The sequence below is a fragment of the Barbus barbus genome (assembly GCF_936440315.1).
Source record: "Barbus barbus genome assembly, chromosome: 34".
In the NCBI taxonomy this organism is placed as follows: Eukaryota; Metazoa; Chordata; class Actinopteri; order Cypriniformes; family Cyprinidae; genus Barbus; species Barbus barbus.
Genome location: NC_136762.1, coordinates 551,415 through 577,500, shown reverse-complemented (window position 1 = coordinate 577,500; position 26,086 = coordinate 551,415). Strand labels below are relative to the sequence as shown.

The 26,086-nt window shown below is 42.3% G+C and overlaps 1 protein-coding gene across 1 annotated transcript in view; it reads left to right on the top strand.

Moving 5' to 3' along the window:
* The first annotated feature begins 329 nt into the window (after positions 1–329).
* sik3 (SIK family kinase 3) overlaps positions 330–26,086 on the top strand; it is a 59,471-nt gene continuing 33,714 nt past the window's right edge. The window contains exons 1-6 of the mRNA XM_079392720.1: positions 330–581; positions 18,961–19,077; positions 19,166–19,229; positions 19,318–19,479; positions 20,930–21,054; positions 21,762–21,885. Of these exons, the coding sequence (XP_079248846.1) occupies positions 387–581; positions 18,961–19,077; positions 19,166–19,229; positions 19,318–19,479; positions 20,930–21,054; positions 21,762–21,885 (787 nt within the window). The 5' untranslated portion in view covers positions 330–386. The remainder of the gene's footprint in view (positions 582–18,960; positions 19,078–19,165; positions 19,230–19,317; positions 19,480–20,929; positions 21,055–21,761; positions 21,886–26,086) is intronic.

Sequence of the window (26,086 nt, the reverse complement as noted above, 5' to 3'; positions counted from 1 at the left end):
GTACAATAAAAGCTACCGTATAAAAAAACCCTATAATGATAGAGAGAGAGATGCGCATGCTCTGAGTCTGAGGCTCGTTCACGAGGATATGCGCATTCACGGTTCTCTCATTCCTGTCTCCGAGCGCGTTTCCGGGGGGGGGGGGGGGGTTCTTGTTGTCATGGCAGCAGTTTTCCCGGCGCGCTCGCGAGCACAGCAGCGGAAGATCTGAGGAATACAATAAACAGACTCGCGCAGGCGATGAAGTCATCATGACGCTATCGGTTGCCACGGCGACAGCCCTGAGAGCGCAAATGGGCGGCGCTCGCGTCCTGACGCACGGCGGGGGCGTGTCCCGAGAGCGCGCCGCGCGGTCCCGCTTGTTGTTCCCGCAGAGAGGGCAGAAGATGGCGGCCGTGTCGAGCGGGGCTGCCGCTGCCGCCGGGATTCCGCTCCCGCACCGCGAGCGAGCGCTGCCCAACGCGCCGCGCGTCAGCCGCCCGCCCCCCGTGCGCGTCGGATACTACGAGATGGAGCGGACCATCGGGAAGGGCAACTTCGCAGTGGTCAAACTCGCCACGCACATGATCACCAGAGCCAAGGTGAGCGACGCCGCGATCTCTCTCTCTCACACACACACACCGCTGCGGCCTGCGCTCGCTCTTCGCTTGAGCGCGTGCGCCTCTGTGAAAATTGTGTATCTTGTGTAACGTTAGATGTGTGTGTGTGTGTGTGTGTGTCTCGTATGGATTGTATACGCGTGTAGATTGCGTGTGTGTATAAATGTGGGTTGGTTAACTGTAGTCCATGTTGTATTATTGCAACAGTGATGCTGTGGTGGGAGGAGAGAAGGTTAGATAGAGAGGGATAGATAGACAGAAAGAGAGAGATTACGATTAACAAGCAGAGAAATGTTTTGTATTCGTTTTGTTTGTCTTATAATCATTACTTTGGCGAACTAGTCACTGGCAGTGAAGCTCGTTTGAACCTAATGGATAGACAGAGAGGGATAGACAGATAAATGTAAAGGGAGGGGGGGGGGGGGGAGTGGTGTTTGGCCAAGTATGGTGACCCATACTCGGAATTTGTGCTCTGCATTTAACCCATCCAACGTGCACACACACAGCAGTGAACACACACACACACACACACACACACACCGTGAACACACACTCGGAGCAGTGGGCATTTATGCTGCGGCGCCCGGGGAGCAGTTGGGGGTTCGGTGTCTTGCTCAAGGGCACCTCAGTCGTGGTATTGAGGGTGGAGAGAGCGCTGTACATTCACTCCCCCCACCTACAATCCCTGCCGGACCGAGACTCAAACCCACAACCTTTGGATTACAAGTCCGACTCTCTAACCATTAGGCCACAACTTCCCCAATATATAGACAGAGTAGAGGTGTGCGATATGACTATTTTTGATCGTGGACGATAAAAATGTCTCCACGATCTGCTTTTTAAGAAATATGGTAGTATCGTGCTACAGCACACATTATGTCAAATACAGTTCTGGTCGCCGTCTCTATATACTGTACAACACGACATACAGCAGTAGAGTTACTCTGACAGGACACTGCACTTATTCATGATCGCAAAAGTACATTATTTGCACACAAGCCTTGCTGGTTAAATGTTTAATTCACGCGCTGGTCTGATGTGCGCTTTTTCTGAGCGCATACACCTGAAGCACGCGCACTAAAAAGCCTGTCTAACAGCTCCTGATTACTCAACTAACTTATCTTTTGCGCTAATACTGTCAAAACACACAAGGTTTACATACAGACTCAGTTGGTTATCTCTAAAATGAAAGTAAATAGTTAAGAGAGAAGCAGATGCGTGCCTGTATATTAGATGCGTGCAGCTCTTAAAGGGACAGGACACTAAACATGCTGTCGACTGTCATTAAAGGGATAGTTCACCCTAAAATGGTATCATAAGAGAAGGATAGACAGATAAATGTATCATCAGAGAGGGATAGTTCACCCTAAAATGGTATCATTAGAGAAGGATAGACAGAGAAATGGTATCATCAGAGAGGGATAGACAGATAAATGGTATCATTAGAGAGGGATAGACAGAGAAATGTATCATCAGAGAGGGATAGACAGATAAATGGTATCATTAGAGAGGGATAGACAGATAAATGTATCATCAGAGAGGGATAGACAGATAAATGGTATCATTAGAGAGGGATAGACAGATAAATGTATCATCAGAGAGGGATAGACAGATAAATGTTTCGACAGAGAGGGATAGACAGATAAATGGTATCATTAGAGAGGGATAGACAGATAAATGTATCATCAGAGAGGGATAGACAGATAAATGTTTCGACAGAGAGGGATAGACAGATAAATGTATCATCAGAGAGGGATAGACAGATAAATGTATCGACAGAGAGGGATAGACAGATAAATGTATCGACAGAGAGGGATAGACAGATAAATATCGACAGAGAGGGATAGACAGATAAATATCGACAGAGAGGGATAGACAGATAAATGTATCATCAGAGAGGGATAGACAGATAAATGTATCATCAGAGAGGGATAGACAGATAAATATCGACAGAGAGGGATAGACAGATAAATGTATCGTCAGAGAGGGATAGACAGATAAATGTATCGACAGAGAGGGATAGACAGATAAATATCGACAGAGAGGGATAGACAGATAAATATCGACAGAGAGGGATAGACAGATAAATGTATCATCAGAGAGGGATAGACAGATAAATGTATCATCAGAGAGGGATAGACAGATAAATGTATCATCAGAGAGGGATAGACAGATAAATGGATAGACAGAGAGGGATAGACAGATAAATGTATCATCAGAGAGGGATAGACAGATAAATGAATAGACAGAGAGGGATAGACAGATAAATGTATCATCAGAGAGGGATAGACAGATAAATGAATAGACAGAGAGGGATAGACAGATAAATGAATAGACAGAGAGGGATAGACAGATAAATGTATCATCAGAGAGGGATAGACAGATAAATGTATCATCAGAGAGGGATAGACAGTTAAATGGATAGACAGCAGTGTTAGGGTTTGTGTGTCTGATCTGTGATGATTCTCAATCCTGTGGCGGTGTTTTTGATGTGTGTTCATTATAATCTGGAGTGTGTTCAGACACATGTTTGTGTGTTTAGTGCTGATCTTTGTTCGTGTGTGTGTGTGTGTGTTTGTACAGTGTAGGTGTCATGTGGGCAGTGTGTGCTCCACTCATGCTGGATCTTCTGTGTTCAGATCTGTCATTTGCTGGAGTGACGTGTGTGTGTGTAAAATTACCGCTAATTCATAAGGAAGTCACTCCAAAACACATCTATGATCGCCAAAGCCTTTTGAATATCGGCAACGCATACAAACACCAACTCTCGCTGGCGGCTACTGAGAAGCTACGAGGCCTTTGTTTACTGCTGGAGCCGGACCTCGAGACCGCGGCCTCGCCTACTGACGCTACCCGCACAAGGCAGCGTCGCAAGCGGTGTGAGAGAGGATGGAAGCGCGGTAAGCGCGGAGGTATACGAGCTAGGCTAAGAGCTAACCCCACAAGACCGGCTATTCCAACACTCATGCTCTCAAACGTTCGCTCTCTGGAAAACAAGCTGGACTTAATTCAACTCAGTCGGTCTACACAGCATGAGGCAAGGGATTGTTGTGTGTTTGTTTTCACCGAAACATGGCTAAACGACAACATCCCGGACTCCGTCATTCAGCAGCACGGGCTAACCACCTTCCGAGCGGATAGAGATTCATCACTATCTGGTAAGACACGCGGAGGTGGCTTGTGTGTGTATATCAACAAAGACTGGTGTAGCAATGCTGCGGTATTATCAAAACACTGTTCATCGCTGGTGGAGTTTCTGTTTGTGAAGTGTCGACCGTTCTATCTGCCGCGGGAGTTCACGGCCATTGTTATTGTTGCGGTCTACATCCCCCCGTGTGCAAACACTAAGGACGCGCTTCGTGAACTGTATAGCGCCATCAGTGAACAACAAACAAATAACCCTGACGGCTTTTTCATCATAGCCGGTGACTTCAACCACGCAAACTTAAAGACAGTTTTGCCAAAGTTCTACCAACATGTGAACTTTGCAACAAGGGGAAACAACACACTGGACTTTCTTTACACAACAGAGAAAAACGCATACAAAGCTGAACCCCGCCCCCACCTCGGGTACTCAGACCACATCACTGTTATGCTAATACCAACATATAGACCACTTCTCAAACTCACCAAACCGGTTCAGAAGCAGATCACAGTATGGCCAGACAATGCCACCTCAGCACTGCAGGACTGCTTCCAGGACACAGACTGGAACATGTTTAAAGAGGCAGCCACCTACAACAACCACACAGACCTGCCGGAGTACACTGAAACTGGGATTGCTTGCATCAAAAAGTGCACTGATGATGTGACCGTCACCAAGACCATCACCGCACGTGCAAACCAGAAGCCATGGATGACAGCAGAGGTTCGTGGGCTGCTAAAGACCAGAGATGAAGCATTCAGATCAGGAGATAAAGCAGCCCTCAAAACAGCAAGAGCCAATCTGTCTCATGGCATCAAGAAGGTAAAACATCAATATGCTAAAAAAATTCACTCACATCTCCAAACGACCAGGTACTCTGTCTCTCTCCAGCCGACGTAAGGAAGACTCTGTCCCGGATTAACCCACGAAAGGCTGCGGGCCCTGACAACATACCTGGACGTGTACTTAGAGACTGTGCTGCACAGCTGACGGATGTCCTAACAGACATCTTCAACACCTCGCTGAGCCAGGCAGTCATCCCCATGTGTCTCAAATCCACCTCCATAATTCCAGTACCAAAGAAGTCACCCGTGTCCTGTCTGAATGACTATCGTCCCATAGCACTGACCCCAATCATGATGAAGTGCTTTGAGAGGTTAGTCATGCATCACATCAAATCCAGTCTCCCAAACACACTGGACCCATTCCAGTTTGCATACCGTCCAAACCGTTCCACGGACGATGCAATATCCACCATTCTCCACCTAGCTCTTACTCAATTCAATTGTTCAAGTTTATTTATATAGAGCTTTTTACGATACAAATCGTTGCAAAGCAGCTCTACAGGAATTTAAGTTTCCACAATATATATATATATATATTGCTATCCTAGGTACTACCAAAAGTAGTCCAGAGTTTTGCGACCTTAGAGAGCGGGTTGGATTGTAGCGTGGTAGAAGACAAGTTAGGTACGCAGGAGCTAAACCATTTAGGGCCTTATAGGCAAGTAATAATATTTTGTAAATGATACGGAACTGAATAGATAGCCAGTGCAGAGACTGTAAAATTGGGGTAATATGATCATATTTTCTTGATCTGGTAAGAACTCTAGCCGCTGCATTTTGGACTATCTGTAGCTTGTTTATTGAAGATGCAGGACAACCAGCTAGCAGTGCATTACAATAGTCCAGTCTAGAGGTCATGAATGCATGAACTAGCTTTTCTGCATCAGAAACAGGTAGCATGTTTCGAAGCTTGGCAATGTTTCTAAGATGGAAGAATGCTGTTTTTGTAACATGGGAAATATGATTTTCAAAGGACAAGTTGCTGTCTAATATAACACCCAGATTGTTTACTTTAGAGGACGTAACAGTGCATCCGTCTAGTTGTAAATTGTAATCCAAGAGATTCTGTGTACTGTTTTTCGGTCCAATAAGTAATATCTCTGTCTTATCTGAATTTAATAGGAGGAAATTATTGGTCATCCAATCTTTTACATTTTTTACACAATCTATTAGCTTAGTTTAGAAGTTTCATCTGGTCTTGTTGAGATATATAGTTGAGTATCATCAGCATAACAATGAAAACTAATCCCGTATTTTCTAATAATATTACCAAGAGGCAACATGTATATTGAAAATAGCAGAGGACCTAGGACAGATCCTTGTGGTACTCCATACTTTACTGGTGATAATTGAGATGACTCCCCATTTAAATGAACAAAGTGGTAGCGATCGGACAGGTAGGATCTAAACCATCTTAAAGCCTGCCCTTGAATACCAGTATAGTTTTGTAATCGATCTATGAGTATGTCATGGTCTATAGTGTCGAACGCAGCACTAAGATCAAGTAATACTAGCAATGAGATGCAGCCTTGGTCTGAAGCAAGAAGTAAGTCATTTGTAATTTTAACAAGTGCAGTTTCTGTGCTATGGTGAGGCCTGAAACCTGACTGAAATTCTTCAGAGAGATCATGTTTTTTCAAGAAGGAGCACAATTGAGCAGACACAACTTTTTCTAAGATTTTAGACATAAACGGAAGATTTGAAATGGGTCTGTAATTTGCCAGTTCATTAGAATCTAGTTGTGGTTTCTTAATAAGAGGCTTAATAACCGCCAGCTTGAATGGTTTTGGGACGTGACCTAAAGATAACGATGAGTTAATAATATTGAGAAGCGGTTCTTCTGCTACAGGTAACAACTCTTTCAGTAGTTTAGTGGGTACAGGATCTAATAAACATGTTGTTGGTTTAGATGCACTGGTAAGTTGGGCGGCACGATTCTTGCTAAAATGTGAATCACGATTTTTCTCCATTGGAATTGAGATCACGATTCTCTTACACGATTCTCATTTTTTTCAACCAAAATGTATTGCACTCTAGTACAAAAAAACAACAACATTCAGTATAATAAAGTGCTGGAGTAACAAAAAATAGTCTCTTTTCTTTATTTTAGACTCCTTAAAGTGAATAATTTTAAAGCTTTAAACTGTTGAACATAAGAGAACATTAACAATAATAAATAAAAATAACCAAGAACTCCGTCCAAGTAAAAAATAACCAAGAACACTAACCTATCAATATTTTGAGGTTTCAGGGAGGAACGCAGGCATGTTACAATGTTCCCCCCTGTGCTAAAAACCCTTTCTGATGGGGAACTTGTAGCAGTGATACAGAGGTATTTCCTTGCCAGCACAGACAGTTTTGGATATTGTCCCTTGTGTTCCTTCCACCAGACTATGGGGTCATCTTCGCTGTCAATGTTTCTTGTGAGCAGATATGAGCCTAGCTCCATGTCAACATAATTTTCTTGAGAAGAAGCATCAGATGGTGCTGCTGCCACATTGCCCTTTGCTGCCTTAAAAAACTGCCTAAGGTCTTTCTCTTCTTTTCTACGGGGGGCAGCGAAGGCTGGTTACTGGGGGGGCTTTGCTGGAAAAGAGAAAAGATCACTTAAAAATCTTGATATTCTACACTTGCTAACAAAAGTAACATCTCAGCAGTTAAAAACTATGGTGGGTTAGCTAAATCCAATTTCAATTATTTGCAGCTGAAAATAATGTAGTCTAATGGAAATTTCTTACTCCGTGAGACAATAAATATTGTGAATCATGTAAAGATACACTTACCATACCAATGCTAGTCATCTCATTCTTCAGTTTGTCCTTGACACTGACATTGTTGTCCTTTCTGACATAGTCCAGTTTAAACCGTGGATCCGATACTGTGGCTATGTCGAGCAGCTCCTGAGTGTGTGGATCACTATACTTTTCTTTAAGGTAATGCAGGATTTTTGACTTAATTGATCGTGCGAGATCTGTATCATCTTCCTGCACTGCCATCATTGTCTCAAAAAGGTGGAGGACCGGCTTGACTGAGGAGATGGTAACATACTGCTCTCCTGCCAGAGCATCTGTGAAGTCTGCCAGTGGGGTGAGCGTCTTGTTGATCACTTCAAGGACTTCGATATCCTGCCAGGTTGGTGTCAGGTGTCTAGCCTTCCGGTCAGCGGAGAGAACATGTCCAATAGCAGTTTGCTGTTCAAGGATCCTCTGGACCATAGCTTGTCGGGATCCCCATCTTGTTGGGCACTCTGTTTTAAGCTGGTGTTCAGGCAGGTTGAGCTCCTTTTGGGCAATAGCAAGCTCTCTCCTCCGCTTCCAACTATGGCTGAAGTAGGCCACAAGCTTTTTACAAAGACCCACAGCACGGTCAATCTGTGAATCTTTCATTGCATTCTCTACAAATAAAAATATGCTTTATCAGCAGTAAATTAATTTAACATTCCATACATTTTCTTGCATTAAATGTTAAAATAGCTATTAAAATTCAATATAATGGGACAAACATAAAGCAGGATAAACTTAATTGTGTGCGCTTATACTTAAAAAAAAAAATCTAAATTTTAAATAAGTAATTAGTTAAAAAGGCACAGATTAAAATGTAGAAACATACAATACAATTACAATCCTCAATGTTCATTTAAGCCTCAGAGTATAAATGGGGCCATTTATACTTTTATTTTTTCTGCTTGTCTGGTTAATGTATGTATATATATATATTAGGACTGCACGATAAATCGAAATGCATTCACGATTAGGCAAATGCTGCAATTGTCATGCACATCTTGTCAGTAAGGGTGCTTTCTCACCCGCCTCATTTAGTTCGGTTGAATCGCACTAGAGTTGGTTTTCCCTCTTGGTGCGGTTCGTTTGGGCAGGTGAGAAAGCAGCAATCGCACTCAGGTGCACACCAAAAGCGGACAAAACAAGCGTACCGAGACCTCCTTGAAGAGGCTTTCAAACGAACCCTGGAGCGGTTCATTTGTGGTGAGAAAGCAATCCGACCCAACGGACCAACGAACCAAGCGGTATCATAATTCATAACGGGAAATATGTTAAATAAAAAGCAGCAGTCAGTGTCTTTTGTGTCTAGCAGTCAAGCGCTTTGAGTACCCAGAAAAGCCAAGTCACCTTTATTTATATAGCGCTTTTAACAATGTAAATTGTGTCAAAGCAACTGCACAATATCAAAAAAGGAAAATAGTGTGTCAATAATGTAAAATGAAAAGATTAAAAAAAGCGCTATATAAATGTAACAAATTATTATTTTGTGAATGCAAGTGAGAATTTGTGAGAAACTTTGATTTTGTTAGTGAGAATATTTGTTATTGCAGTTGAAAACCAAAGAGCACCTCTTCATATTAAAATGATGTGTAATTAACTGACGAAGCCTCGATTCCCTCTGGCTGGAACTGCATTACATATATATATATATATATATCTCACTTGCATTCACAGATATATATTGTGACGAGTCGGCTGCCTCCCCCCTGTCTATCATCACCACCCCGTCCCGTATTCGCCGCCCTTCACCAGGCTCCCGACGGGAGTGGGTGTGTGAGAGAGGAGGGGCGCTGAAACAGCCAGGGCTGGCGGCGTGTGATGAGGCGCGCCTGATGTGAATAGAGCCTCATCACCGCCGCCGTTTAAATGCTGAGCGCGCCTCTCCTCGGGAGACCGGTCTCTTCCCCCGTGCATGCACGCTGGTGTCCTCGTGGGTCCAGGAAGGGAGCGTTGAGGGATTTCCTGCCGCCGCCAGAGATGTTACTGCTAATTACAGAATCTGCTTTACTGACAAAATGCGCATGACAATCGCGTTAGACCAGTGGTTTTCAAACCTCTCCATGAAGTACCCCTAGCACTGCACATTTTGTATGTCTCCCTATATCTGACACACGCACTTCAGGTCTCCACTAATGAGCTGATGAGTTGAGTCAGGTATGATAGATGAGGGAGACATACAAAATGTGCAGTGCTGGGGGTACTCCAGGACAGGTTTGAGAACCACTGCATTAGATTAATCCTGCAGTCCTAAATAGTACCTTATGTGGTATGTGTTCTTTTTTTATTCTGTTTTCTGTCATAAGTAATTTTTTTAATTAGAAATTTTTATTTTTTTATTTAAATGAAAATATGCAAATGTTACTGCGTGTTTAATTCACAGCTCACCTATAGCCAGATGTAGCCTATGGCCAAAACATTGAAGCCTTGTCCAGTTGTTCAGGGAGGCTGCTTTTACAATGTTTGCTCCACTGTCTGTGGTGATGCACACCATTTTTTCCTCCTCCAAACTCCAGGAGTTGAGACTCTCCTTTAGTCCATGTGCCAGTTCCTCGCCAGTGTGATCAGCAGGGAAGAACGCCGTCTGTAGACAGCGGCTTTTCATGTTGAAATCACTTATGAAATGCACTGTCAAGCTTAAATACGGCTCCATGGTTCGGCTTGACCATAGGTCTGCTGTTGCCGCGAAGTTCTGCATATTTTGCAGTTCTTCCTCGACTGTCATTCGACACTGGGTGTATAGACCTGGCAGTGCAACGGAAGAAAAATAGTTGTGAGAGGGCAAAGAGTAGCGCTTGTCTAAAGTCTTTATCATTGCCTTAAATCCCTCTTTTTCTACGGTGTTGATTGGAGCCATGTCTTTAGCTAAATGATAAGCGATGGCGTTTGTTATCTCTTTGTGCTGCTGGGAACTTGGAGGGTATGGCGATGCTCCGTACACCGTCTGAGTTGTGGAAGTTTGCGTGGTCTGGCGGCTGGTATTTTGAGGTGTGGCTCCCTTGTCTTTCATGGCTAACTCATACTGTATTTTGTGGTTATGTTTGAGGTGATTGTAGAGATTAGTGGTATTACCTTGCGGTGCTGCGACGATGCCAAAGCACTGCTTACAAATTATGACTCTGCGCATCGTCTTCAGGTTTAAACCCAAAAAAGTTCCACACGGTGGAATGTGCTCCTTTTTTCTGTACCAATGTTGTTACATCCTCACTCTCACCATCGCCACCAGGATTTTCTTACCGCTACAAATCCACCAAGTACACTAACTTCGTTTAGGTCTGCCGCCTTATTACACATCACGTGAGTGACAGCGGAACGTGGCCAATGAGCAGAGAAGTGATCGAGATTTATGATTGATTGGTGAATTAATAGTGCTTTGCTATTGTGTGAGTGACCAATAACACGTGAATGCAACATGATCTGAATGCAGGGAAATACACGGAAGTGAATCGCCATCAATTAGAAATGAGATCGCATTTATGTGTGAATCAAGATCGTGATTTTTTTTTTCTCGATTATTCGTGCAGCCCTACTGATAAGTTTATTTAGCTCTTCCTGTCCTATAGTTGTAAAGCACTGCAGTTTTTCTTTGGGTGCGATGAATGAAGCTGAAATACTAGACGCAGTAGAATCTACATTTGATATTGTATTTCTGATGTTATCTATTTTATCAGTAAAGAAATTCATAAAGTCATTACTATTAAACTGTGAGGGAATATTTAGATCGGGTGGTGTCTGTTTATTTGTTAATCTAGCCACTGTGCTAAATAAGAGCCTTGGATTGTTTTGGTTATTATCTATGAGTTTGTGGATATGCTTTTAGAGCCTGTCTATAGCTGGACATACTGTTTTTCCACGCAATTCTAAAAACTTCTAATTTAGTTTTTCTCCATTTGCGCTCAAGAATACGAGTTTCCTTCTTGAGAGAATGGGTATAACTGTTGTACCATGGCGCAGTACGTTTTTCTCTAACCTTTTTCAATTTGAGGGAGGCAACAGCTTCTAATGTATTAGAGAAGATAGTGCCCATGTCGCTAGTCATTTCCTCTAGTTCATGTGTATTTATGGGTACACAGAGCAGTTGAGATAAATCAGGCAGGTTATTTGTGAATCTGTCTTTGGTGGCTGGAACAATAGTTCTGCCCGGACGATAACGCGGAGCCATATAACTAATATCAGTAATACGCAGCATGCATGATACAAGGAAATGATCAGTAACATCATCACTTTGAGGTATGATATCTATATCGGTAAGATCAAGTCCATGCGATATAATTAAATCTAGCGTATGATTAAAATGATGAGTGGGCCCGGTGACGTTTTGCTTGACTCCAAAAGAGTTTATTAGGTCAGTAAACGCAAGTCCTAACGCATCATTTGTATTATCAACACTAACCAATAGATCTGAGAGGAAATCTGCAAATTCTTTTAGGAAATCTGTATATGGCCCTGGCGGTCTATACACAGTAGCCAGAGCAAGAGATAGGAGAGATTTATTTTGCATATCTAACAGTGTAACATTAAGCAGAAGTATTTCGAATGATTTAAACCTCCTGTATCCTGTTTTCTGAGTAACATTGAGAATATCACTATATATTGTTGCCACACCTCCACCACGACCAGTCTGACGGGGCTCATGTTTATAACAGTAGCTTGGTGGAGTAGACTCATTTAGACCAAAATATTCATTTGGTTTCAGCCAGGTTTCAGTCAGGCAGAGTACATCAAAATTATTATCTGTGATCATTTCATTTACAATAACTGCTTTGGGTGCGAGTGATCTAATGTTTAGGAGCCCAAGCTTTAAAAATTGTTTTTTGACAATTTCTGGTTTAATCACGATCAGATTTTTTCTAATTCCTGCATTAAATTTATATTTTGATCTCGCTATTTGGGGAACAGACACAGTCTGTATAGATTACTTACTCACCTGGAACAGAAAGACTCTTATGTAAGAATGCTGTTCATCGACTTCAGCTCGGCATTCAACACTATAATCCCACAACAGCTCACCCACAAACTAAACTTGCTGGGCCTTAACACCCCTTTCTGTAATTGGATCCTGGACTTTTTAACTGCAAGACCTCAGTCAGTCCATGTCGGCCGCAACTCCTCCAGCACTACCACACTGAGCACAGGTGCCCCACAAGGCTGTGTGCTCCGCCCGCTGCTCTTCACACTGCTGACCCACGACTGCACTGCCAAGTCCAGCTCCAACCACATCAAGTTTGCTGATGACACAACAGTGGTAGGCCTCATCAGCAACAACAATGAAACGCTCTACAGAGAGGAAGTGGCACAGCTGGCGAAATGGTGTGGTGCTAACAACCTGTCCCTCAATGTGAGTAAGACAAAAGAGGTTGTGATGGACTTCAGGAGAAACTCCGTTGACCACCCCCCCACTGACCATCGATGGCTCAACCGTGGAGAGAGTCAGCAGCACTAAATTCCTGGGGGTGCACATCTCAGAGGATCTCACCTGGACCACCAACGTCACGTCACTCAACAAGAAGGGACAACAGCGCCTCCACTTTCTCCGCCGGCTGAAAAGGGCAAGTCTCCCTCCACCCATCCTCACCACTTTCTACAGGGCACCATTGAGAGTGTGCTGACCAGCTGCATCACTGTCTGGTATGGGAACTGCAGTGCTGCTGACCGCAAGACCTTACAACGGACAGTGAACACAGCCGCAAAGATCATCGGTGCCCCTCTCCCCTCCATCCTGGACATTTTCCATGTGCCATGCTCCAGCAAGGCCTCCAGCATCGTGAAAGACCCCACCCACTCCTCCCACAACCTCTTCCAGCTCCTACCATCAGGTAGAAGGTACCGGAGTATCAAAGCTCGCTCTGTCAGATTGCTCAACAGCTTTTTTCCCCAGGCTGTGAGAGCTCTTAACTCCAATCTCCCTGTCCCCCTCTGACCCCCCCCCCCCCCCCCCCCCCCCCCACCCAACTCATTAATACAGTTGACGACAACTCCTAAGTGCAATTCTGAGTGTGCTACACAGGTGAGTGGGCTATACAAACCACCTGTAATAACGCACTCATCCCACTATATAGCACACTAGACACTTTCTATGAACACTCCCTGCTACAAAGACTCAATAAGAAAATGTTTACTTGAGCATTGCACTACAAATCTTTTTGCACTGTGCTGCTTCCCACAAAATCTCTTTAATCTGCACAACAATTTAATGTACAAAATATATATAATTTTTTTTCTCACAATTTCATGTACGAATATCTCTTTTGCATAATTTTATGTGCAGTATTTATGTAAAGTTCTTGTACAGTCTCAGTTTGTGTATGTCTAGGCAACTAGGTATAGTTTTTATAGTATATATATAGTCAGATGGTCTATTTTTGTCTATAGTCAGATGCTTTATTGTTTTCTTTTTGTTTTTTTATACACTTGCATTGTTGTATGTTTATCTTATGTCTAACTAGTATGTAGCACCGTGGTCCTGCGAGACACGACATTTCGTTCCACTATATGTCCACACATGTAGCAGAATGACAATAAAGCTCAAATTGACTTGAGTGTGTGTGTGTGTGTGTGTGTGTGTGTGTCTTTGTATATATGAACGTGTGTGTGTATGTATGTATATGAGTGTGTGTGTGAGAGAGGGAGTGTGTGTGTGTGTGTGAGAGAGAGAGTGTGTGCGCGTGTGTGTGTGTGTGTATGTATGAATGAGAGTGTGTGCGTGTGTGTGTCCTGGTTTGTCCCGGATCACTGCAGGTCAGTGTCAGGATTACTCCAGGTTTAACTCATCTTAACGGCTCTGATTGGCCGGTGACAGAGCTGAACGTCAGCACAGGGCTTGTGCTCCTCATGATGCTCAGCGTAAAACACACACACTTGAGCTGCGATGAGCGACTGAGCCGATAATACCGCGTCACACGATCAGGAGCACTCCAGTATGCATGCGTATGAATATGAGAAACAGACTGGTTGTGGGGTGTTGGCATCGGCTGATTATGGTGTGTGTTTGATTAGTAGTGTGTGGTTGTAAAATCTGCTGATGTCAGTGGACACACACAGGTTTAGAGTTAATATTGTGCGTAATATCTTCACATCATCTCAACAATAGCATTATATCAGCCACACTGATCTCCAGATATCAGTGTCCTCTGAAAACCTGAGCGTGTTGAGTTCTGTGTTTGTGTTTGTCTATGGATGAAACACTCAGAGATGGGTATCTCCGCCTGATGATGATGTGAATATTCATGTTTTGGCATTCGCACGATCACTTTCTTTGATCTCTCACACACACACACACACTGTGTTTCACAGGATCGTATCACTGTACAATGAATCACGCGTATTGTTGTGTGTTATCTGTGGTTTGTGTGTGTGTGAGTGTGAGTGTGTGTGTGAGCACTGGCTATTCTCTCGTACGCTGTGGTTTCAGTCTGCACTGGAACAGAATTGTGATATATGGTGAGTAGGGATGCACAATATTATCGGTCTGATATCGGAAATCGGCCGATAATGGCTTTAAATGTAAATATCTGCATCAGCTCGATATGAACAATTATGCCGATATGTCTCGCCGATAAGAGGAGTACATGAACTCGCATGTGCTCAGGGTGTGCAAGCGATTAGATCACATCAGCAGTGAGGCTCATTCTTGAAGCAAAGTTTTGTCTGAATGATGATTAGATTCACTGTTTTGGATCGCTGCATTTAATCTGTGAAAGGTCTACAGAATGACGCGTTCGGTGTGTGATCGAGTCAATAGTAATAGCCTCCCCAACGCCTGTTCGGTTAGGAGTTTTAATCTGTAGGGGGCGCTGTTGGCCTACTTCTAATTGAATTAAAGGTAAAAATAGCCTACACAAATAACATTTACACTGTTTCTGATTACATAAAGCAGTAATTAATGTCATAAAATGAGCTAGCTAAAATAGATTTCTTTTTTTTTTATGTTTTGATTTGAAGGTCAGAAGCTATAGCCTACATAAGAAAAAAATCACATTGTTGTTTCCATACAAAAGGAAATGTATCGGTATCGGCCAAAATGAGTTGAAAAATATTGGATATCGGCAAAATCCAAAATCGTATATCCCTAATTCTGAGTAATGAATGTTCTGTTAAATCGTAGACGAGTGTTTAGTTTGTGATTCTGTTGAAGCTCTGTTGATGATATGAGTGCGCGAATGACATTTGAAGATCATGCTGTGTCTTTCACGCTGTCAGTGGTTTGTGCATCTGTCCTGATGCATTTCACTCCACAGCCGTTTCACACGGAGCAGTGCAGCTTTAAGTGTTCACTGCAGAAACAGTGGGATGCTAGTTCACAAGTGTGTGTGTTTTTGTTTTTTTTGGAGTAAAATATTACATTTTTTAAATTTGGGCACACAGAGCCAAACCCTAAACTAGAACATATATTATTAGCCTCTTAATAAACCTACTTGTTTATTTATCTTATAAACTCTCATTTTCAAATGTTAATAATTCTTTTGTAGATAATTTTCAGTGCAGCACTTTGCATAAAAATGGATTTATGAATGATTTACACACATTTGACATGAAAGAGGCTCATTCATACACCACTCATAATTCACAATTCATACACAAAATGCCAACCTAAATATTAAATGTGAAGTTGCCACACATGTTCCTTTATGAGATGCTCAAAAGATTTACATTTTAAGCAGAACTGCATGATTATGACAAAATTCATAAGTCTTGGCTATTTCTTTCTATGTGAATATGTGTTAAACTGTAATGTATTTCTGTGATGCGCAGCTGTATTTCCAGCATCATTACTCCAGTCTTCAGCGTCACATGATCTTCAGAAATCATAATAATATACTGATTTACTGCTCAACAAACATTTCTGATTATTATCAATGTTGAACACAGTTGTGCTGCTCAATATTTTTGTAGAAACTGTCATACATTTTATTTTTCAGGATTCACAGATGAATAGAAAGTTCAAAAGAACAGCATTTATTTGAAAAATCAGTTATAAATGATCAGTTTAATGTATACTTGATGAATAAAAGTATTAATTTCTTCCAAAAAAAATCTACTGAATCCAAATTTTTGAACAGTAATGTAACATGATGGATAATATTTCACAAATTAAAATATTTATAATTTTAAAAAATAACTACTTACTACTATAGTACATTAACAAAAAATAAAAAAAAGTGACAGTCATGAAGTTTAGGGTTAAATGTGCGTAATTGTCATAAAATAAAGCGTTGAGAGTTTGTTCAGATGTGATGCTGAAGGAATGTGTGGTGTTGGGGATGAGACGGTGTTTCTGCTGATACCGGCTCGTGTGTGTGTGTGTGTGTGTGTGTGTGTGTGCTCTGAGGATGTTCTGATGTGTGTGTGCGCTCTGAGGATGTTCTGAGGGGTGGAGTGTGTCGTGGCTGCTAGTGCTGTCATGCTGACCTCAGAGCAGAGCATCTGCGGTGCAAACATGCAACAGTGCACCCCAGTGTGTGTGTGTGTGTGTGTGTGTGCGTGCGCGTGATTCTCTCTGCTGTTCTGTGTGCAGGAAACCGGTGCTTACTCAGCACAACACACACACAAACACACACGGTTGCCATGCCAATAATCCCAGTGTGCTGCATGCTGAATCATGTTCCTGCATTTCCTTTCTCTGTCCCATCCACTCGGATAGTGTGTGTGTGAGAGAGAGAGTGTGTGTGTGTGACTGTGAGAGAAGAGTGTGTGTGTGAGAGAGAGAGTGTGTGTGTGTGTGTGTGACTGTGAGAGAAGAGTGTGTGTGTGAGAGAGAGAGTGTGTGTGTGTGTGTGTGTGTGACTGTGAGAGAAGAGTGTGTGTGTGTGTGTGTGTGTGTGAGACAGAGTGTGTGTGTGTGTGTGTGACTGTGAGAGAGAGTGTGTGTGAGAGAGAGAAGAGTGTGTGTGTGTGTGTGTGTGAGTGACAGAGAGAGTGTGAGAATATGAGTGTGTGTGTGAGAGAATATGAGTGTGTTATCGGTATGAATGTAAGGATATCAGTTGAGTTCTGTGTTTTATGGAGTGTGTTTGCATATAAGAGCGTGTGTGTGTGTGTGTGTAACGTTCATGAGCTGCTCTTTTGTAGTAGTGCATCATTTTGAATGTGATGTGAGAATCTGATCTGGAATATTCTTGGATCAGTCAGTAACGCTGCACAGTAAACTTCCTTTTGTTAATTTTTATTGAACATGAACCAATAAAGAAAAATACTTCTGAAACATTTGTTAATCTAATTTCAACATTTACAAGTACAGTATTCAAATCCAAAATCTGTTATTTAATGGAGCAGAGCTGATGTGAGCTAACAGTTAGAGCCCAAAGAATACTTTGTTTTCGTAAGCATATGCTAGCGTATGTGTTCAGTCGAACGTGTACCGTGGTTTCGTTTTCTGCTGAGAAACAACGGCCCGGGATAGTGTTGCCACCTTGTGGAAAAACGGATTACTGCAAAATAACTTCATTGAACGTGCGACCTGCGCGTACAGTACGCACGGTTACAAAAATTGGGTGGAGCGCGTACTGTTCTGATGACGAAATTGGCGTCACACGCACTGTACACTGTCCCTCGCATTTGCGTAAAACGTGAAGTATGCTTTGGGGTTTTCTTTTGTGTTTGAAAAATTTTGGATGACAACAGAATTGTCAAAACAATCCGTGTTCTCACAGATCTGCGCAAAAACGCGTTAAAAATGCGGCATTACTCATGCCAGGCCAGTAGGCGGCGATGTCTCTTTTGTAAAACTTCAAAGACACTACTTTGAAACCTGTTTTAAAAAGGCCGTTGTTGTTTAAATTAATGGCCAAAACGCTTAAGTTTTCCATTTTTAGTTGAAAACTGTCGTGTAAGCATACCTTCAGTTTGATGAAAACGGTGCATAATGATTATAAAAGGATTGTTTTGAAGAAAACCTTATATTTTCACAATATATGTGTACAGCGTGTTTTATATATAATTTAATTGTGTGTTGAAGTGTGATTGTGTATAATGCAGTGGATAAATAAACAACATTCATACTGTCAGACACACACACACACACACACACTCTAACGCATACAATCTCACACACACACACACTATTAGATGGTTTTTGTGTGTCTGTGATGTTTGTGTTGCTTCTGCTGGTTTCCTCATTTTGGACCCATTTGCATGAGCAAGAACTTGCTGTTCTCCAATCCTGCGATCAGTGTGTGTGTGAGCGAGAGAGAGCGAGTGTGTGTGTGTGTGTGTGTCCAGATGTTGTTCAGGCCGCACAGGGTCAGCTGGAGTCTGATTGCATCACTGTAGCTGGAGCAGATCCAGTGATATTAATAGAGGCGCATGCTTAAAATACACACACACACACACACACATGCTGTGCGTCAGTGTTACTGGAACAGTCGCTGCTGTCTGCTTCTTCATCTAATTTACTGTCTGTCTCTCAGACATAAAACACAATTCACCCATCTGATTTGACACACACACACACAACTATCTGCACATCAGTTGAATATAACATGAATTCATTCATAGATGCTTTTTGATCATGTTGCTTGGCAGCCGTAAACAGCCTGTATTTATGTGAATGAAGTGCATTAGCATTTATGCTGATATTGTTGTGCTCCGTCTCTCAGGTTGCGATAAAGATCGTGGACAAGACTCAGCTAGACGATGAGAATCTGAAGAAGATCTTCCGGGAGGTTCAGATCATGAAGATGCTGCGACACCCTCACATCATCCGTCTGTACCAGGTCCCCCCCCCCCCCACGCTTGCACCTGATTGGTCTGTGGTTTGTGTTGGGTTGAGTGTGATTGGCTAAGTCTGTGTGTGTTTGGCAGATGATGGAGACGGAGCGGATGATCTATCTGGTGACCGAGTACGCCAGCGGAGGAGAGATCTTCGGTGAGACAGGACTCTGATTCAGAAGAATCTGTTCACCAGAACAGTGTTGAACGTCTCTGAGGTGTTTCTGCTCGTGTGTGTTTCTCAGATCACCTCGTGGCTCACGGACGGATGGCGGAGAAAGACGCGCGGCGAAAGTTCAAGCAGATCGTAGCGGCGGTTTATTTCTGTCACTGCAGGAATATAGTCCACAGAGACCTGAAGGCAGAAAACCTGCTGCTGGACCACAATCTCAACATCAAGATCGCAGGTGTGTGTGTGAGAGACACTGTGTGTGACTTTGTTTGTGACTCACTCGCTCTCGTACACACAGACTCATTCTCACAAAGACTCACTCTCACACACTCGCACAGACTCACACTCACACACTCGCACAGACTCATTCTCACACAGACTCACTCTCACACACTCGCACAGACTCACTCTCACACACTCGCACAGACTCACTCTCACACACTCGCACAGACTCACTCTCACACACTCGCACAGACTCACTCTCACACACTCGCACAGACTCACTCTCACACACTCGCACAGACTCACTCTCACACACTCGCACAGACTCACTCACACACTCGCACAGACTCACTCACTCTCGTACACTCACAGTCTCACACACTCACACAGACTCACTCACAGACTCGCTCACTCTCGTACACTCGCACAGACTCACTCACTCTCGTACACTCAGTCTCACTCACTCACTCTCGTACACTCGCACAGACTCACTCACTCTCGTACACTCAGTCTCACTCACTCACTCTCGTACACTCACACAGACTCACTCTCGTACACTCAGTCTCACACACTCACACAGACTCACTCACTCTCGTACACTCACACAGACTCACTCACTCTCGTACACTCACACAGACTCACTCACTCTCGCACACTCACACAGACTGGCTCTCGCACACTCACACAGACTGGCTCTCGCACACTCACACAGACTGGCTCTCGCGCACTCACACAGACTGGCTCTCGCGCACTCACACAGACTGGCTCTCGTGCACTCACACAGACTCGCTCACTCTCGTGCACTCACACAGACTCGCTCACTCTCGTGCACTCACACAGACTCGCTCACTCTCGCGCACTCACACAGGCTCACTCTCGCGCACTCATTCACTCGTACACTCACACAGACTCATTCTCACACAGACTGACTCACTCTCGTACACTCACACACTCACTCACTCTCATGCACTCGCACAGACTCGCACACTCGCACAGACTCGCACACTCGCACAGACTCGCACACTCACACAGACTCGCTCTCGCACACTCATTCACTCACACTCTCGTACTCTCACACACTCTCGTACTCTCACACACACTCACTCGCTCTCATGCACTCACACACTCACTCGCTCTCATGCACTCACATAGACACTCTCGCACACTAACACAGACTCGCATTCGCACACTAACACAGACTCGCACACTAACACAGACTCACTCTCGCGCACTCACAAAGACTCGCTCTCGTACACACAGACTCGCTCTCACACATAGACTCGCAGTGTGTGTGTGACTGTGTGTATGTGTTTGTGTGTGTGAGAGTGAGGGTGTGTGTGTGTGAGCGTGTGTGTGTGTGTGTATGAGAGTGAGTGAGTGAGAATGAGCGAGTGTGTGAGAGTGAGTGAGTGTGTGGGTGTTTATCAAGTATGTTTGACCTGGCCGTGTCTCTGTTTCCTCAGATTTCGGCTTCAGTAATTTGTTTTCTCGAGGACAGCTGCTGAAGACGTGGTGTGGCAGTCCTCCGTATGCCGCACCCGAACTCTTTGAAGGAAAAGAGTACGATGGACCTAAAGTGGACATATGGGTAAAAACCAGCATCTGTCTGACCTCTGATCACTACTGGAAGCGCTGATAACACATACTAGAGCTGAGCTGACAATGTTATTTATTTTGATGAACTGATAACTGACTCTTAAATCCCAAGATGAATCTTGTAGTACTCAAATATAAACATTATTTAAATGCACCTATCGCATAGACATTACATGTGTGAATGCTAATGCATCGCGGACAATGGTGAGGGACCTGCCTACTAGGGGTGGAAGAAAATATCGATACACGTATCGCAATATTTTATTTGGCAATACTGTATCGATTCTCCAAGATGGAATATCGATATAAAAAAATAAAAAAATCATACAAGATTCATGGCAGTTGTTTCGTTTTGAGTTCATATCCCGACTGCTAGTCTTCATCTCTGAACTTAAACACTGACAGGAAATACTAGCATCAGGGCACTCCACTAATGTTAGCGTTAATATACAGGGTAGGCCATTTATATGGATACACCATAATAACATGGGAATGGTTGGTGATATTAAAGTCCTGTTTGTGGCACATTAGTATATGTGTTCAATGTGCTGCCCATTGTGTTGGATTGTCAATGCAACCCTCATCATGTGATCCGCTCCAGTATTGAGCATGAGTGTGTGTGTCTCTCTCTCTCTCTCTCTCTCTCTCTCTCTCTCTCTCTCTCTCTCTCTCTCTCTCTCTCTCTCTCTCTCTGTGTAGAGTTTGGGTGTGGTGTTGTACGTTCTGGTCTGTGGCGCTTTACCGTTCGATGGAAGCACTTTACAGAACCTCCGCGCTCGAGTCCTCAGTGGAAAGTTCCGGATCCCGTTCTTCATGTCCACAGGTACACACTCATGCTTACTCTCCCTCTCTTGCACACTCACACAGACTCACTCTCGCACACTCACACAGACTTACTCACACAGACTCACTCTTGCACACTCGCACAGACTCACTCTCATACACAGATTCACACACTCGCACAGACTCACTCTCGTACACACAGACTCACACACTCACACAGACTTACTTTCACACAGACTCACTCTCATACACAGACTTACTCACACACCCACACAGACTCACTCACACAGACTTACTCTCGTACACACTCACTCTTGCGCACACACACACTCATACGGACACACTCTCGTACACACAGACTCACTCTCACACACTCACACAGACTCACTCTCACACTCATACGGACACACTCTCGTACACAGACTCACTCTCACACACTCACACAGACTCCCTCTCGTACACAGACTCACTCTCACACAGACTCACTCTCACACACTCATACAGACTCACTCTCGTACACACACTCACTAGGGGTGTGCTCAAAATATCGATTCTTAGATACATACCGATATAATAAAAAAAGATACAGTATCGATATTCTAGCCCTTAGTATCGATACTCCGCCCAGCCATTAGGGGGCGCAGCGGCGCCCGCGAGTTTCAAAAAACTCATGGAAAATGTTAAAGCAAGATGTAGCATTTAAGTGATTTCATAGTGAAGTATGTTATGGCAGTACATGGTGTCACAAAAAATAATTATAAGAAGATTTAATAAGAAGTTAAGAATAATAAGAAGAAGATTTTGTGCTTGTGTGAGCTCAGACTGTACCCTTGGAAAGTTAAATGTTGACTTGTGGTAATTTCCAGATTAATACAATTTGTGTACAATTAATCAGAGCACTTAAAGTTGCAAATATTTAAGCAAAATGCACTTGTTATAATGCACTTCAGGGCTCGACAGAGCGAGCATTTCACTCGCATTTGCGACTAAAAATAGATGTGTGCGAACTGGCAAATGTATTTAGGAGCGCAAGTGCTAATACAAAACAAAATACAAAACAGCCTAACTTATACAGTAGCCTATAACAAACGTATTAATTTATTCTGTTTATTTATGGAAAAATTGCGATGCAGCCTCATATGATTACTTTAGAACTTTTAAAAGGCAACGGTTTAATTTAAATGAGCACAGATGAGAAGAAAAGCGGAGCGAGTTAAAGTGAAGACGCGCTGAATGACGCACATTCGCCACTAGAGGGCGCTGCCGTTACCCCGGTAACCCAGTAAACAAATCAGCTGCGCTATTTTCCTAAAACTGTGTAAATAATGTTTCACACTCAGTCATTTAGATATTTATATTCGCTTTAATCTTCACAATAGCCTCAAATAATTCTTACTTAAAGACTTAATGAGCTATTTATTTTCAAACATTTTTTCTAAGCTAAACCATGGCCCATCCACTGATCTATAATAGAGAACAGTGGGCCTATCTATATATCAACGACTGATTCGTTATTATTGTTCAGTAACACAAGTTCCATTAGTTAACATTAAAAAACCAATGACCAATGATCTTAATTTCAACTTTTAATAATACATTATAAAATCAAAAGTTGTCTTAATATAATTCAATGGAGCTAACATTAACTAACATAGTTGTATTTTTTTATTAATCAACATTAACAAAGAATATTAACTGCAACAATTAGCTATTGCACATTTTTAGTTAATGTTAACCTGCTTTAACTAATGTTAACAAATGGGACCTTACTTACCTATTGTTCTTTCGTTCATTTGAACAATCGTTTGCTCTCTAATCTTGAAACACCTGTTTACTTTATATTTTTATGTATTTTTTATAAAAGTCTTTTAGTAAATTATCTTTAATAAAGTTATTTAACCTGTTAGGACGACAACACTTTTTTTCACTTAGAAATTATATATTGTGATTTAAAAACAAAAACATATACCGTGACAAAAGCTTCAATGATTATTGTGAAAATTTTATACCGACACAGTTTAATAGGATTATAACTAATTACATACATAGGCGTAATTTACGGGTGGGACGGGTGGGACATGTCCCCACCACTTTTTACCAGGCTCGATATTGTCCCCACCACTTTTAAAAAGTAACTGAAAAATAGATTGCGTAAGGTATGTATTAAAGGAAAAGCACCATCTACAAATCGGCACTCTTCATAATCTAATTCATTCATTTAACAAATTTTTCCGCCGGTCAGAAGTTTTTCAACATCCTCAAAGATGAATATTAAGTCTCGTTGTGAAACTATCGCGAGATACGCGATATGCGTCATGGGATATGTAGTTTCCTTTCCCTATAATTAATTAGTCTACAGATCCTGTACCTCTTTTAAAATTTATTTGTAGTCTACAATGTTAATACTGTATTTTAGTCTTAAGGTCTCTGCACACTGAGTCCGAAATTTTCGCATGCGTTTTTTCGCATTCGCAATCTTAAAAATTCGTCACGCACAGAGACCTTGCACACTGTAAGTAAATCGTGACGTATTGTCAAGTACGTCAAGTATTGTCACTGAGTCCAATGCGTTTTAATTAATCCGTTGCGAAAGAATTCGCAAAACTATACAAAATGTCTTCAAGCAGTGAGGATGATTTTGTTGGCCTCTCTCTTTTTAAAAAAAGAAAAAGAAAAAGGAAATATTGGGTCCATCCAATCCTTAGATTGCGCAGAGAGGAAGGAGAGTTCCACCTCCTTATCAAAGAGCTGCGGGATTATCCCGAGAGATTCAACGTTTATTTCTGGATGTCAGTGCCTCAGTTTGATACTTTGCTAGCGATACTGAATCCACATATTAAAAAGAAGACCACCAATTTCCGTGAACCAATTTATCCTGAACAGAGACTGTCTGAGGTATGGATACACACACAGACACAGACACAGACACACACACACCCCGAACTGCGGCATCGGAAAGGTGCGCGCCAGGCATAAAAAAATAGGCAACAGCAGTTCTTTATATTCTGTATCTTTGTATTCCGCAATTTGTTTGTCATAAAGTGCTCTGTGCTGCAAGACGAAGTGTATTAATTTGTCTGACACCATTTTGGATTTTGGCTTTCGCTTGTACGGTGGCTCTGAATGGTCAAAACACCTTCTCAAAGCATCTCAAAATGCTTTATACGGATGCGAGAAACGCAAAAAAATCGAACCCGATCCGATTTTTTTTGACGGACGACAATTTCGGAGGCAGTGTGCAAACGTGATTGACAACGTGAGGTCGTATTTATTTTTCAACGTGCGAAAATTTCGGACGAAAAATTCGGACTCGGTGTGCAATGGCCTTTACTGTGCGTGGCTGCTTCACTAAAAAGCTTCTTGTATCACTTCCACTCTTTCTTTTGGACATTTTGTTGATGTTTTAACATTTATGCTATAGGTAGCAACATTTACCATTAACTAGCCTTTACATGTGGGGTGGGGGAGGAAAAAATAGAGCTTTTATAAAAACGTCATAAAAAAAAGATTCGTCAAAACAATTTCATTTATTTAATTAATAAAGGTAGTTTAACTATTTCAAACACAAATTAACTCTCATTCATGTTTTACACAAGGTTTTGCGTAGTTCAGGATTGGTTAAATTATTTGATTGGATGAGGAAACATTTTGTGGGCTTGTCTTGACTCTTGACGTAATGTTGATTCTTCGTTCAGCGGCAGCGCGTGCATTGATCACCTACTTTTAGCAAGTTGTCCTTTTAGCAAGTTGTTCCACATTGTGAATGTTACGTTTTTCTTATTTGGATTTTTATAGACATATTTGTGAATGTGATGCATGTGTGGAAATTAAGTGCATTTCCAACTCTGAACTCAGTCCCCAAGTAAATTCGGTTATTAAATAAACAAATAGCAAAACGTTTTGTGCGGTGTCCCCACCACTTTTCAAAGCAAAGTTACGCCACTGATTACATAATTAGCCTATTAAAGTGTCTGAAGTAAAATTATTTAAAAACCTTGTGTACTTTCTGTATTCTGATCAATTAAATAATGGTGCTTGTAAATGTCTCTTTGTATCCCCTTATTAAGCTAAAACACCTAATTAGAAAAATTTGCATTGCGCCCCTAAATGTTTTTAATGCGCTCCTAAATTTTTTGACTTAGGAGCACATGTGCTCCTTGGGGAATAGGTAAGCGTCAAGCCCTGCACTTTTGTCTTCAATAAATTGAAGAAAAATGCAGAGTTCTGTTTGTTGAGTAAAT